This window comes from Eubalaena glacialis, chromosome 8, assembly GCF_028564815.1.
Source record: "Eubalaena glacialis isolate mEubGla1 chromosome 8, mEubGla1.1.hap2.+ XY, whole genome shotgun sequence".
Taxonomy (NCBI): Eukaryota; Metazoa; Chordata; class Mammalia; order Artiodactyla; family Balaenidae; genus Eubalaena; species Eubalaena glacialis.
In genome coordinates, this window is record NC_083723.1 from 116,916,264 (window position 1) to 116,931,804 (window position 15,541).

The 15,541-nt window shown below is 56.1% G+C and overlaps 1 protein-coding gene across 3 annotated transcripts; it reads left to right on the forward strand.

Moving 5' to 3' along the window:
* The first annotated feature begins 549 nt into the window (after positions 1–549).
* EPHB6 (EPH receptor B6) lies at positions 550–15,450 on the forward strand. 3 transcript variants are annotated; one of them, XM_061198831.1, is made up of 18 exons: positions 550–766; positions 7,973–8,045; positions 8,324–8,522; positions 8,806–8,870; positions 9,124–9,877; positions 10,547–10,702; positions 11,060–11,398; positions 11,493–11,617; positions 11,804–11,966; positions 12,208–12,322; positions 12,562–12,614; positions 12,791–12,910; positions 13,024–13,271; positions 13,517–13,690; positions 14,172–14,321; positions 14,522–14,727; positions 14,851–15,006; positions 15,112–15,450. In XM_061198831.1, exons 3-18 carry the CDS (start codon positions 8,423–8,425, stop codon positions 15,218–15,220), a joined length of 3,033 nt encoding a protein of 1,010 aa, XP_061054814.1. In that variant the 5' UTR covers positions 550–766; positions 7,973–8,045; positions 8,324–8,422; the 3' UTR covers positions 15,221–15,450. The 3 variants fall into 3 exon arrangements, with proteins under 3 accessions (XP_061054814.1, XP_061054816.1, XP_061054815.1); XM_061198833.1 differs by having other exon boundaries at positions 14,912–15,006; XM_061198832.1 differs by having other exon boundaries at positions 10,634–10,702.
* The last annotated feature ends 91 nt before the right edge of the window (positions 15,451–15,541 follow it).

Below are 15,541 nucleotides of genomic sequence, written 5' to 3' on the forward strand. Positions count from 1 at the left end.
CTAAATTCTCAGTTTGTCTTTCCCTCCACCCCCTTCTCCTTCTTTCTCTTTTTCTCAGCTCACGCCCACCTTAGTTCAAATCTGAGTGGGAACTAAAACAGCGGGTTTAGTTCCTGGAGTTGAAGCAGAAAAGCAGGGGAGGCGAGGGGGCGCGGGTGCCTCTGCCCTGCCCTGGGCACCAGTGGCGCCGCTCTCCGAGCGCCGGAGCTCGCACCCGCCCCGGGGGCTTTAAACAGAGCTCCCGGCCGCCCGGCGGGCCGCCTCCCCCAGCCCGGCCCGCGCGCCATCCTCCGCGCCCACGTCCCCTGGCCCGGCGCACGGGCAGGCCCCGGGCGAGCCCCGCGCACCGGGGCCGCGGAGCGGGCGCCGCGCACTCGCCGCCGAGGCCGAGAGGGCGGGCTGGGCTCCCCGGAAGAGGGGAGAGGGAGGGCGGCCGAAGGGGCCGGAGAGGGGGCGGGCCGGGCGGGGAGGGACGCGGAGGGGGCGGGCTGGGCTGCGCTCGCTCCAGCGGCCGCTCGGGAGCAGAGCAGCGGGCGGCGGGACCCGCGACCCAGCGCGGCGCCGCGAGCGCGACGCGGGCCCCTCAAGATCCCCGGCGCCCCGCCTCCGGAGCAGCCCCGGCCGCCGCGCGGACTCGCGCCGCGGAGAAGGTTGCTCCCTGCACCCGAGCGGAGAGGCGGGCGGCCCCGGTGAGCGCCCGGAGCCCCGGCTCCAGCGCGGGGCCTCGGGGGAGCGCAGACCTGCTGAGCCTGCGGCCAGCGCGAAGGTGAGCCCGGGGGTCGCAGGCGGCGTGGGGGGCCGGGGGCCTGCGTGCCTGGGGACAGGAATTCGGGTTTGCAGAAGTAAAGGGGCCCTCCAGACAGGGCCTCTGCAGATCCGGGGGTCCTCGCGGGGGAGTGCTGAGTCTCCGTCCCCAAAGCGAGAGCGGGGTTCGTGAGGGGTGCGGACCCGGCCAGCCTGGCTCCCACCCCACCCCCGCCTGTGACGAGCCGTCAGTGACACCCCGATAAGCCTGCTGCTGCGACCCCCGCCACGGTGTTTCCAGAGACACTCGGTTGGCTCTGATATAGGGGTTCCTGATCTAGGGGTCCTGGAAGAGGCCGGGCTCCCAGCCTGCTGAAGAGGATTGACCACCCCTCTGACTCCAGTGGCATGTCTCCAATCCCGGTGGAGCTGGGAGGAGCAAGGAGGTTGATCGCACACCTGCCCCCAGCTCCCCACAGCCTATCCTGCTCCCGCAGCCCCATGACCACCCATAAGCCCTGGAGTGGAGGGACGGCTTGGTTCCTGCTCCCCAGCCCTGACCCCCAAATTACAACCAAAGTCTACTGCTTGCTGCTGCCCCAGCTCCACCCCCTCGCTTTACATCTGGGTGCGTGGCCCTGCCTGCCCGACACCCCGACCCACCAGTCTTGGCTGTCTGGCACCCTCTCTCCTCCCATCCCTGGGGGAGCTGGCAGGGGCCCAGCGTAGCCGATGTTGTAATGTCCCTGGCAGTACCCAGGGAGAGAAGTGGCTGGGCCTGTTCCCAGTCAGTTAACCCCGGGCCCTGTGCCCGCCCCGGGAACTCGACTCAGGCTCTAGAAGGAGAGATGCTCGTTTAGTGGGAAAGGAGCTGTGGGAAGCTGGCAGTCCAGGGAAACTGCCCAAGTGATGGGCACTGGGGCTCTGAGACTTGCCAGGTGCTGTTCAGAGGGGCCGCTTGGCTCTTTCAGGGCAATGCACATTTTTTATCGCAGGAAGATTAGGGTGCAGGCTCCTATGTATGTACCTGCCTAGTGACCTGGGGAAGAGGACTCCTTTAGAGTCTGTCGGTTCCTTCAGGGCGCAAGAAGATGGCAGGCAAGGGCCGCTCTGTCATCAGAATGCCAGGGAGCAACAGGCAGTGATGGGCTGAGCAGGGGAAGGGCAGGACCATCCGTCCTCCGGGCAGGGCCAGATGCTCTCCCAGCGGATCACCATCTCCAGAGCTGGGCCCTTGGCCTTGTGTCCCCACCAGGTGGAATGGGGATGCTGGGGTTTGGGGGGCTTTGAGCCTGAGGTTTCCCTTTCTCTACTTCCCTGCGTACCTTCCTCTCCCAGCCCAGGTGTTTCCACAGGAACAACTCCCGGGGCAGAGAGAGGTTGACAACCCAACTAGGGGTGGAGTAGGGACAGACCCAGGGTGAGGGGGAAGGGCTCATGGGCATATGCCAGCAGCGTGTGGACCACTCGGGATCTGCAGGGCTGGGCCTGCTGCCACACACACACACACACCCAGCGCATACTCTCCTGCTCCACACCCATCTCACCTTATATACACTCTCCCTTACACACTCTCACACTTGCTCTCACGGGCACCGGTCCTGGCACTCATGGGCTTTCTTCCACAATCTTCCATTTACTCATCTCTCCTGTATATGCACCAACTGCCCCAACACCCTCCCTTATGCCCTTTACCAGGGCCACGCATGTCCTCCCATCATGCACAGCCAGAGTGGCTCATTCTAAGTGGCTGTCTGGCTAGACCCAGACACTGCCTGCATCTTAAAAGCCTCCCCCAGCTCCACAGCCAGCCGGGGAGTGGGAGGCACATTTGTCTGCCTCTGCGTGCTCTGGGGGACATTCTCCGGGGCTGGAGGCCTCCAGGGACATGGCACTGTCCTCTGCTAGGACAGTGTGCTAGCCAATGTGTCCTAGCCAATCCACACATTGGCTTCTCCAGCCAGGGCAGCAGGGGCTAGAAGCACCGGAGGAAAGCTACCTCCTCACTGTCTGCTCTGGATGCCTCCTTAAAGGCCGCTGGGATCCTTTTCAGGGCGGGTGGCCAGACCTCAAAGAGACCTACTGAGACCAAGGTAGAGATTAAGGGGTAGAGGCTGCAGCATTTAGCTGAGCAAGGATTATACTGGAATTTCCTGGGCGTTTAACAGCTGCAGAACAGGACAGACGACAGGGCCTGTGGTGCTGACCCCTCCCACGCTGACCCTGCGGCTAACAGGTGTGAGGACCAGCTCAGCAACCAGAGCAGACACACCAGCCACTTAAAGCCATTGGCCTCTTTGCCCTTGGGACCTTCCCTCGCCCTGCTGGCCCCTGCAGGCTTCTCTGCTTCCCTGTCGGGGCTCACTTTGCGGTGATGCCCCGTGTGCGTTCCGAGTGTATAGCCCTCTCTGTCCCCCTCTTTCTCTTTGAAGTTGCAGGCCTTTGCTTACAGCATGCTTGACATCCTGTAAGAAAAGCATGGCATAATCAGTGGGGCAATTTGAACTTCTTGGGAGATAAGCTTAAAGACTATCCAGGGATAGAAGTTATTTTGCTTTTATTGTTGACATTATTTCGCTCATTCATTCCCAGGTCTTACTGCCTCTCCCTCTCTGCTTTCTTCTTATAGATGAAAATTTCTAGATGTTTGGAAACTTAGAGGGCACAGGGCAGGGAGGATAAATTGTAAACATGTTATACTAGTCTAAGTGTTATAAATATTTTCCTTTTCTGTTTAGATTCTATGAGATTTTGTTTTAATTATAAAAATAAGATATGCTCATTGTAACAAGAAAAACAATTCAAGTATGTATAAGAGACCGTTAATAACTGCTTCCCCATGCTCCTACAGTAACCAATTTTACTGGCCCAATATATCTTTTGCCATACCTTCCTCCAAGCTCACTGGGCTTAGATTATTTAATTTTTAAAAATTCGCTTTGTGGATCGAGGTGCATAAATTATATTTAACTCAGCTTGGTTTGTTCATAAATTATCATATTTAGCATTTTAATTTGAGCACAGTAAACTTCTTAAATTCTTACAGATTTACTCATTTATTTTTAAATCTGTCATTTTTATACATAACAGAGCTCATAAGCTATGATTTAGAAGCTAAGATTCTACACATCTTTAATCTTTGCCATTTTGTGAAAACAAAATACAATCCTGATGCCTATGAAACTGTCATGTTTTTGTAAACTAAAGAAATGTAGCAAGCTTGTGGCTCTCGTGTCCCTACTGTATCAAAAAGATATAAAATGGTATAACCAGAAGAGGAGCTGAGAAAAAAAAAAATCTGGTCATAGAACACAATTTTTATCACAAGAAACTTTGTCTAATCAGTCTCATTTTCTGAGCTATCATTTTACTTCCACATTTCCGCTGCTCCTGGTGTTTTATATTTTTAAAACCAATACACATCTGAAATGTGAATGTTTTCCTGATGGAGATTAGTTTTCCGCTTTTTCAGGGGTTAGAGGATTTCTAAACCGTGACTGATTCCTTTCATGAGCTGAAGGAGATAGAGGAATCTCAAGCAGGCCACAGGGACGAGGGTGAGGGGCCTGGCCTTACAGAGGCCTGTCTCCCTCTGTGTGGCAGCAGGGATGTGATTGGCTGCTCCCGGGGCGCACTCCTGGACCAAATGTGGAAAGATGTCCTCATCCTCAGCCAGTGAAGGCACCTTTGAAAATCAAGTTCTAAGTCCTGCTTGTTTTGTATTCTAGGCATGTGATGGAGCTGCGTGTTCTTGTCACTTGTATTTCCGCCTTTGAATCTTGTTTCAAAAGAATCTGCAGTGGCAGGAATTAGTTGACAGCAATTTCTTCCGTGTCTTAATAAAGTTCCCTCTATCCTTATTTTTATCCTTACCATAGAGGTACACTCAGTTTCTTTTTATACATTAAAAAATAAAAGACTTGGATTTATCTGCTTTGTTTGATACATAAGAACTGACCTAACTTCCTAGTCTCACTCAGCAACAATTTTTTTCTGAGGAAACTTATTTATAACCTTCAGTCTTCTGGATCCGAATCTAAAAGAGGTCCTCATCAAACAGCAAAAGTACACTTCTGGGTACTTGAAGGTCCTCAACCATTTCTTTTTAATGAATGTCTTTGTTTTTCGTAAAATTTCAAAAAATTCCTTGTGGCAATCTACATGTGATGTCTCCACTTTATTCTTTTCTTCCTGATTCCTCTTGACAACAGAAACTGAATGGATTTAGCGTGTTTTATAATTGCTTCTGCTTTTTTCTGGATCTTCTGGAGAGAGGCCAGCCTCATGTTGTCATCAAGATGCATACTAAGGCTATGCGCACACGCCCTATTATAGCCACAAGCCACCGTGTTACTTGTATTGTGGGTCATCAAAGCAAATGCTTGGCCATTCATCTTCTAGACTGTTCCATACTGCACAGCTGATATGATCTGCAGGGCATCCTTTTCTCTCATGTTTTGCTGTCCCTCAAAAAAAATTCACTGGGATATTCCAAAGTGTTCATTATTCCTTCTCCATGATTATTTGTCTAGTTATAAGTTTAAGAAGACATGGTACTTATAGTTTCTTCTTTGTACAGATTCCAGAATCCATCCATGTTCTAACTGAAAGAGGCTATTTTAAAGACTATCTGCTGGGCAAATGGTGTAATAGCCTTCATTGTTTAAAGACGTTTTGCTGGCATTTTCAGTTCTTGATAACAGCCTTCCTAAAGACTCTGTGACCATTTCTCAAAGAAATGGTTGAGGACCTTCAAGTACCCAGAAATGTACTTTTGCTGTTTGATGAGGACCTCTTTTCGATTCGGATCCAGAAGACCGAAGGTTATAAATAAGTTTCTTCAGACAGAATCTGGTCTGCTCTGGTGTGTCAAGCATGCCTTCAAATTAAGTCATTGAGAGTTGGGGTGGGGTGTATATCTACAACATGAATTACTTTAGGATAGTTTCTAAACAGCCGTTGATGATGGGACAGTGCTTTTTACTTTACCATCTCCCGGTTCTTCTTGAAACATTTATTTTATATGTGAATGATTCCAGTAGCATTTGGGACAGTATTTGCAAAGAACCTCTGTTTCTTAGGAATAATTTGCTCTATGGAAATGCTTCTTTTTCCCCCCAGCTTTACTGAGATACAATTGACATATAATATTGTGTAAGTTTAAGATATACAACGTGAAGATTTGGAAATGCTCCTTACTTGCCTCCATAGGCTATAAATTGAACTCTCTGTTTCTCATATAGGGTTCTAGAGGCATGAAAGGTAAATTTCAGTGGCTACATGGCAGACATCCACTACATGTCAGCCCATGCAGATGCAGAAATGGTGTCTTTTCATGAAAACCACCTGGAGATAACACTGACGGCTTCAGCTTACAGCATAGCCAGCATTAACTGAAAAAATTAGATTAACAGAAATCAAATCATGATTCTCATATTTATCAAAATTAAATATAGTTTAATAGCTTAGTTTCAGCTTCATTGTGAAATGTGTCATTTTTAGGTTCCAACTTCCAATTGACTTTTTTTTTTTTTTAAAGATTTATTGATTGATTGATTGCTATGTTGGGTCTTCGTTTCTGTGCTAGGGCTTTCTCTAGTTGCGGCAAGCGGGGGCCACTCTTCATCGCGGTGCGCGGGCCTCTCACTATCGTGGCCTCTCTTGCTGCGGAGCACAGGCTCCAGACGCGCAGGCTCAGTAGTTGTGGCTCACGGGCCTAGTTTCTCCGCGGCATGTGGGATCTTCCCAGACCAGGGCTCGAACCCGTGTCCCCTGCATTAGCAGGCAGACTCCCAACCACTGCGCCACCACGGAAGCCCCCTTTTTTTTTTTTTTTTTTTTTTTTTTTTACTCTCGAACTCGTGTCTTTTGAGAAACATGCCTCTCGTTTTCTTCTCAACAGAAATAAATGACCTCTACTGTCCATGCAACTCACAGACTTTTGAGACTCAGTCACAAGGAGAGACATAGCTCACCACTAACCTTAGACCAACCAGCAAAGAAAGGTCTGAGCCTGCTGGTCTTCACCGTGACCCTGGAGGCAGCCAGGGCTCCTGGGCATGTGCTTGTGAGCCGCAGCGCTGTGCTTCTTAAGGCTCGGGAATGTTTTACATAAAAGCGTGAAATCATTTTGAGGGCATGAACACTATTTTGATTCGTTTTATTAAACAGTTATTATTTATGGATTTGAATGAAATTTTAATGATTTCATTGAAAAATAATATGTATGCAAGATTTTTAAAATATAAAAATTTAAGGGGATATAGTGAGAGTAAGTGTCTCTTGCACTAGCCCGCATCCTCTCCCTCTCCCCTTCTTCCCAGGTTTTGTCTACCTTTCTTAAAGATCCTTACATACATATGTATGTGTAGTTCCTTCTTAAGTTACCGATCAATCGGGAGCATACTGTATATGGCTCTACAGTGGACTATGTACTTTCACTTGGAAATTATTTTCATATCAGTACATAAACACTAGCCCTTATTCCTTCTGAAGTTTGTGCCATAATTTTTTAACCATCTTCCTATTGATGAACAGTTACTTTACAGTCTTTTCCCTTACAAGCAATGCTGCAATAAATATTCTTGTTCGAACATCTATGCAAAAGGATCCAAGTATACGATACCTGAAGGACAGATTCTTAGAAGTGAAGCTGCTAGATAGACATCGCCAACTGTCCTTCTAAGAGGATACACCACCTTGAGCCCGTATGCGCAATGAATGCAAGAGAGCCTATTTCTCATACCTTCCCCACCCAGGCATTGTTAATCTCGTAGAACAAAATGGCATTTCACTGTTGTTTCAACATGCCTCCCTTTCATTGTGAGCAAACTAGGGAGCATCTTTTCATATACATGAGGCATACGTTTATTTTTCCGTAAGCCAGAGGAAAAATGTGCCCCTTGTGGAGAGAGGACCTTGGTTCATAAAATGTAGGTATGCCACACCTACATAGCTCTGTCCCTTCTCTGTCCTGGCTCCTTTATGAGATGGAATCTTTCCGCCTATGTTCTTTTCTGCGTCTGCTCTCACACCCTCCCTCCCATGATACCCCCCAGCTCTCCTTCTTCGGTCCCTCTCGCTTCACTGCCTCTCTGAAATGTCTAGAGTATCCGAATCTGATGGGGGTTGGGAGATGTTGGGCGGGGGGAACCGTGTGCCCCCAGGGAAGGAGTAGCTTCTAACTCGCCTGCTTTTAATGAGAAGAATCTTCTGATTTTCTATGCAGGGTGGCCGTAGGAGGAAGGGAGGAGAGTAAGTGAAGAGAAAGAACTTGAATAGCTCCTTCCAGAAGCAAAGGGGTAAGACTGGACCAGAACTACCTGGTGCTCTAAAGGGGAGGGCCATGAGAAACAGATGCTCAGAGATGGGTCACCCGTGGAGTGTAGTGGGTGACCGGGCACATGGTCCTCCAAGATGGTGGACTTGACACAGGTCAGGAGAGAGTCAGCCTCCTGCTGGCCCTCACCCATGGTTGGTGCTGGGGCACTTTGTGAGCTACAGGGGGAGACCCAGGGCCAACTCTGAAGCAATGCGGTTCCCTCCCACCGGCCTCCTCTGGTCCTTTGTGTCTCCCTAGGAAGCCAGCTTGGCAGCAGACCCCAGTCTTACGAAGCAGCAGCCCCACCTGGGAGCAGGGTGGTGGCCAGAGCAATGGTGGGAGCCCTGAAGATACCTCATGGCTGCTGAGCGGGCTGCCCCGTCAGGGAGCAGGGTGGCGGGCATGGTGTGTGGCCTGTGGGTCCTGGTGCTGGTGTCCTCAGTCCTGGCTCTGGAAGGTAAGAGGGAGGGGAGATGGGAGAACCCCCCACCTGCCAGGGGAGAGCCAGCACTGATGGGAAGTGGGAAAGATTCAGAAAAGGAAGGAAAGGGTGAAGACATCTAGAGGGGGAAAGGAAGGGGGAAGGTTTCAGAGAAAGGCTCCCGACAGGCAGCTGTGCTCCTGTTAGTCAATTCAAGGAACCGGGGAGGGAATTCTCTTTTTCCTAATGGGAATGGGGTGGGGTGAGACCTGCTGGCTGAAGGCCTGCTAACTGCGTGCCCCTTCTTATCGCTGGGCAGAGGTATTGCTGGACACCACTGGAGAGACATCTGAGATTGGCTGGCTCACATACCCACCAGGTGGGGTGAGTGTCACGCTTTCATTCTGAACCCAACGCCCCCCACCCCCACCCCCGCTAGAGTGTTGAGTTTGTGGAGAAAACCCTGAGCAGAGATGGATGGGACAAGATGCCTGACCTCCAGAGGAGCAGGACTTCCGGGTATCCTCAGCTGCTTTGCATGTCATTAATGCTAAGTTTCACCGGGAGGGATATGCCCCCGCCTCCCTGCACCTTTCCAGCCCCGAGCAGCTAATGCCCTCTGTGGTCCTCCCTGCAGTGGGACGAAGTGAGTGTTCTGGATGACCAGCGACGCCTGACTCGGACCTTCGAGGCATGCCACGTGGCCGGGGCCCTTCCCGGCCCCGGGCAGGACAACTGGCTGCAGACACACTTTGTGGAGCGGCGAGGGGCCCAGAGGGCGCACATCCGGCTGCACTTCTCCGTGCGGGCCTGCTCCAGCCTGGGCGTGGCGGGGGGCACCTGCCGGGAGACCTTCACGCTTTACTACCGCCAGGCCGAGGAGCCCGACAGCTCCAACAGCACCTCCTCCTGGCACCTCAAACGCTGGACCAAGGTGGACACGATCGCGGCGGATGAGAGTTTCCCCGCCTCCTCAGCGTGGGCGGTGGGCCCGCGTGGGGCGGGGCAGCGGGCGGGGCTGCAGCTGAACGTCAAGGAGCGGAGCTTCGGGCCCTTGACCCAGCGCGGCTTCTACGTGGCCTTCCAGGACACCGGGGCCTGCCTGGCCCTCGTGGCGGTCAAGCTCTTCTCCTACGCCTGCCCCTCCGTGCTCCGCGCCTTCGCCACCTTTCCTGAGACGCAGGCCAGTGGGGCCGGGGGGGCCTCCCTGGTGGCGGCCGTGGGCACCTGTGTGGAGCACGCAGAGCCCGAGGAGGATGGAGGAGGGGGCCAGGCAGGAGGCAGCCCTCCCAGGCTGCACTGTAACGGGGAGGGCAAGTGGATGGTAGCCGTTGGGAGCTGCCGCTGCCAGCCCGGGCACGAGCCTGCTCGCGGAGACAAGGCCTGCCAAGGTGAGACCCCGCTCCCTTGCACTTGCCCCCCACCTTTGGGATCCTCTCTTGAACGAGCCCACATTTCATTTTGTCCCCAGAAGGTCAGGAATAAGTTATTTTAGGAAAGGACCCCTGTTTTCTCCAGATTTATTTCCTAAAGCGCACAACCTTGCTCTCAGCCACTCATCTGAAACTTCTAGAACCTTCTGGAGACTTCCACAGCGATTGCTGGGGATCCTAGGGCTGCAGGCCTGAGAAGGGATGGAGATGAAAGGAGTTAAACTCCTAGGCTGTCTTGGGATGGGGTCCTTTGTCCGCATTTGCCATCTAGCTGGGGATGGTTCACCCCAGGGCCAGGTGACCAGGAGGCAGGTAGAAGGCCGTGCATGCAGCTGTAAAGAATGATCCTGCGGCAGAGGGAGGATAGGCAGTGGAGCCAGGCAGCTACATGTGGTGCTTGCTCTGCTATAGCCCCTACCACACCTCACTTTCTCCATCAATGGAAATGTAATTCTGCCCTGGCAAAATGGCAGAAGTAATCTCTGGCTGAGGGAGGGAAAGGGGGGAGAGAGGGGTGAGGAGGAGATGGATCTCAGAAGGCTGGGAGGATGGCTGTGTGCAGGTGTGGGGGGCTCAGGAGGGAACGACAGGGTGGGCCTGAGGCCTCTACCCTCCTCTGCCCCTCAGCCTGCCCCAGGGGGTCCTACAAGGCCTCGGCTGGGAATGCCCCCTGCTCACCGTGCCCTGCCCGCAGCCTCTCCCCTGACCCTGCAGCCCCCGTGTGCCCCTGCCTGGAGGGCTTCTACCGGGCCAGCTCCGACCCCCCAGAGGCCCCCTGCACTGGTGAGTCCCCCCGACCCCGCCCCCGCCCCCGCCCCAGCCCCAGCCCCAGCCCCAGGGATGGGCGTGGGATGGGAGTGGGACTAGGGGAGGGAGAGCCTGGAGGGCAACACCGTGCAGCTGGTTTGCATTTGCAGTGACTTCTTTCTCCTGTGTCCTTGCTTTCCTTCCCCGCCTTCTTTCCCCCACCTGGCCCACCTCCTTCCTCTCTCGCCCCACCTGCCTTCTCCGCTTTCCCCTGCTTTCTGTCTCCTCCCTCTGGGCCGTCCTCCCTCCCCTGCCTCCTTCCTTCCCCAATCACCCCCGCCCCACGACTCCCGCCTTCCCGGCCCTTCCCTGCCCTGCACACGCCCTCCCCAGCCCCCCCGTCGGCCCCTCAGGAGCTGTGGTTTGAGGTGCAGGGCTCTGTGCTCATGCTGCACTGGCGCCTGCCCCAGGAGCTGGGGGGACGCGGGGACCTGCTCTTCAACGTCGTGTGCAAGGAGTGTGGAGCGGGAGGCAAGGGCCCTTGTCGCCGCTGCAGGGATGAGGTGCATTTCGACCCCCGCCAGAGGGGCCTGACTGAGAGCCGCGTGCTCGTTGGGGGGCTCCGGGCACACGTGCCCTACATCTTGGAGGTGCAGGCCGTCAATGGGGTGTCGGAGCTCAGCCCTGACCCTCCCCAGGCTGCAGCCGTCAATGTCAGCACCAGCCACGCAGGTGAGCCTTGCCCTCCCCTAAGCTGCCAGTCACATCCTTAGAGCCCACTCCCGCTCTCCCGCCCCTGGACACCGCCGCTAACCCCCCACTCCAGTTCCCTCCGCAGTCCCTGCTGTGCACCAGGTGAGCCGGGCCTCCAGCAGCATCACCGTGTCCTGGCCACAGCCCGACCAGGCCAATGGGGACATCCTGGATTATCAGCTCCGCTACTATGACCAGGTGGGGAGCGGAGGGGCGCCCGGCGGGGACGCTGGGAGCCGCAAGTGCTCCGCAGTGGGGCTAGGGGTGGGGAGACAGGAAACGTGCCTCGGAGCCCTGCCGCAGGGGGGTGTGAGGAGCGTGGGCGGGAGCAGGGGGGCGAGGGGCCCTCCCAGCTGGCAGGGAGTGAGCGGCTGTCACCCCCAGGCAGAAGATGAATCCCACTCCTTCACCCTGACCAGCGAGACCAACACGGCCACCGTGACCCAGCTGAGCCCCGGCCACATCTATGGCTTCCAGGTTCGGGCACGGACAGCCGCAGGCCACGGCCCGTACGGGGGCAAGGTCTACTTCCAGACGCTGCCTCAAGGTGAGAGGAGGCCTGGACGGGGCGGGGGCGGCCCAAGGGATCGTGAGGAGGGGTCCAGGAACCATCCAGGCCTTGAACCTTCACCCCAAACCCTCCAGACGGGGAGAGTGGCTGCCCACCGACCTTCGGGTCTGTGGGGGGAGGGGGTGTGGGTAGGTGGGTGCTTGCGGGGCGGTGTGTGAGATCTGCACTGGCGTGTGAGATCTTCCACACCTGTGACTCTGGGTGGCTGGTTCTCCAGGTGAGCTGTCCGCCCAGCTTCCCGAGAGACTCTCCTTGGTGGTTGGGTCCATCTTGGGGGCGCTGGCCTTCCTTCTGCTGGCGGCCATCACCGTGCTGGCTCTCGTCTTCCAGAGGTGAGTCTCTCCCCGCCGTGGCCCAGCACCATACTCTCCAAAGCACGATCCCAAGCCCTGATGGCCCCAAGGTTCCCTGCAGAAGCGCCCACGAGTGTCCTCCACCACCACCCAGCCCCTGCCCTTGGGGCCCGGCTCCTTCGAGCCACTGATCCCTGGCAGGACCTTGGCCTTTGCGGGCAGACTGGGGAGGAAATGGGAGAGGGAGTGTGATCGCAGGACTCTGGTTTGTCCCCCAGGAAGCGGCGTGGGACTGGCTACGTGGAGCAGCTGCAGCAGTACAGCAGCCCAGGTGTGGGTGTGGCTGGGATGGGAGGGGCCGGGGGCCGGGAGGGCACCAGGCAAGGCTGGGCCTCCCACGGTCGAGGGCAGCTCCTTGGCACCATCTTCGGCAGTGAGAGAGCGTGCCTGGGGTGCGTGGGCCGCCCGCCTGCACACCTCCTCATAATGGACCCCGTGTGCCTGCAGGGCTAGGGGTGAAGTACTACGTCGACCCCTCCACCTATGAGGACCCCTGCCAGGCCATCCGAGAATTCGCCCGGGAGGTCGATCCCACATACATGAAGATCGAGGAGGTCATTGGAGCAGGTATGGCAGAGGCAGAGGGAGGGCACGGAAGGGGTCCCAGCAGGGTCCCTCCTAAACAGGGCAGGACACTGAGTCCTTCCTGGAGACCCCCCAGCGTACGCCTGCTCTCCCAGGCTCCTTCGGGGAGGTGCGCCGGGGCCGCCTGCAGCCCCGGGGACGGCGGGAGCAGGCCGTGGCCATCCAGGCCCTGTGGAGCGGAGGCGCCGAGAGCCTGCAGATGGCCTTTCTAGGCCAGGCCGCAGTGCTGGGCCAGTTTCAGCACCCCAACATCCTGCGGCTGGAGGGCGTGGTCACCAAGAGCCGGCCCCTCATGGTGGTGACGGAGCTCATGGAGCTGGGCCCCCTGGACAGCTTCCTGAGGGTCAGTCAGGCTGGTGGCAAGGTGTGGGGGTCGGCTCGGGCCGGGAAAGTGGGCACTTCTCAACTGTCCCGGAGACAGAGCCCTGTCTATGCCTTCGCTCCCTGCTGCCCCACCTCCAGGGTCTCCGTCCTTCACTCCCAGGCCATTCGCTGATCCCCAGGTCCCTTTGCCTTTTGGCGCCAGTGTCTCTGCGTGATGTGCTGAGGTCCCCCGCCCCTTGGCTGACCTCTGCCCCCATCCCTCAGCAGCGGGAGGGCCAGTTCAGCAGCCTGCAGCTGGTGGCCATGCAGCGGGGCGTGGCCGCCGCCATGCACCACCTGTCCAGCTTCGCCTTCGTCCACCGCGCACTCTCTGCCCACAGTGTGCTGGTGAACAGCCACCTAGTGTGCAAAGTGGCTCGTCTTGGCCACAGTCCTCAGGTGAGAGCACAGCCTTGGGGCCCCGCATCCCTCAGGGGCTGCCGGAGGCTGACCTGGAACCTGGGGCGGTGGATGCCTCAGGTGGTGTATCTTAGTGTCTGAAGGGGCAGAGCTCACCTGTGTGATGGAGGGGTTTCAGGGACTGAGGACACTGGGGAACAAAGGGGACTGGGAGGGTGGGAGTCCGAGAACCACCTCCTGCCCTTCCCTAATGCTGACTCGTGTCAGAGCCGCTGGGTACAAATCGTGAACACGCCACCCTCAAGCTCTGTGACTTTGCACAGGTTTGTACTTCTCGATGCCTCAGCCTTTGCCTCTGCAAAATGGAGATAATGGCATCTACGCTACAGGGTCGTTATGGGATTAAAACGAGAGGCTTGATGTAAAACCCTTGAGGCACATCTGAGCACGTAGTAGTTGATCAATAGCTAGGACCACTGCTCTGATTATTGCTGTTGTTACTTTCAACCCCACCCCTCAGGGCCCAAGTTGTATGCTTCGCTGGGCAGCCCCAGAGGTCATTGCACACGGGAAACATACAACATCCAGTGACGTCTGGAGCTTTGGGATAGTGATGTGGGAAGTGATGAGTTACGGAGAACGGCCCTACTGGGACATGCGTGACCAGGAGGTGAGCTCTTGACCTAGACACTGCCGATTCCCCACCGCTGTCCCTCCAGCCTTCACAGACTCACACATTCTAAGCCCTCCATTCGTGGGTCTCATTTTCCATATCTTTTAAGTTCCTTTCCAACCTCATGGTTACCTGACAATACATTCCTTTCCACTAGCAATAGCCTCCAAGCACCACGTGCTTCCTCTAACCCCCAGGTACTAAATGCAATAGAGCAGGAGTTCCGGCTGCCCCCGCCTCCAGGCTGTCCGCCTGGATTACACCTGCTTATGCTGGACACTTGGCAGAAGGATCGTACCCAGCGACCTCACTTTGACCAGCTGGTGGCTGCGTTTGACAAGATGATCCGCAAGCCAGACACTCTGCAGGGAGCAGAGTACTCCGGCGGGAGCCCCAGGGACAGGTCTGGAGCTTGGGGCTAAAGCCTGGGAAAGCCAGGGAGGGATGAGGCAAACCAAAAAGAAAACTGAGGCGAAGGGGACTAGGATGAAGAGGGGACCTTGACCTGCCTGCCCCTCCCACTCAGACCTTCCCAGGCCCTTCTGAACCCCGTGGCCCTGGACTTTCCCTCTCTGGACTCCCCTCAGGCCTGGCTCTCGGCCATCGGCCTGGAGTGCTACCAGGACAGCTTCTCCCAGTCTGGCCTCCACACCTTCAGTGACGTGGCTCAGCTCAGCCTGGAGTAAGCAGGGAGAGGTGGGAGAGGGGAGCCCAGGCCCCAGGGCAGGGGTCGCGCCTGGGATCTTAGAGACACTGGCCCCGATTTAATCCACTTCTTCCCCACCAGAGACCTGCCAACCCTGGGCATCACCCTGGCCGGCCACCAGAAGAAGCTGCTGCACCACATCCAGCTCCTGAAGCAGCACCTGAGGCCGCTGGGCTCCGTGGAGGTCTGAGCCCCGGGCAGAGAGCTATGAACTGACAGTGCCCATGACCCAGTCCTGGACGCAGGTCCAAGGAGGACATGGGAGATGTGAGCCCGTCTCCACCCTGGCCTCCGTGAGAGGCGCCCGCCCGCCACACTAAACCCGACCCTGGAGACGCCTCACTCCCTGGTCCTCTGCCCCTCCACCGCCCTCCACCGCCCTCCCCCACATTAAAGGGAAAGAAGGGATTTTGCAAGTTAGAGGTGTGGTGAGGCCTCGGTCTGCAAGGAAGGGGTGGGAAGGCCTTGGCGCAGAGAGGCAGGGCCGGGAAGACCACACTGCAGAGAAGGA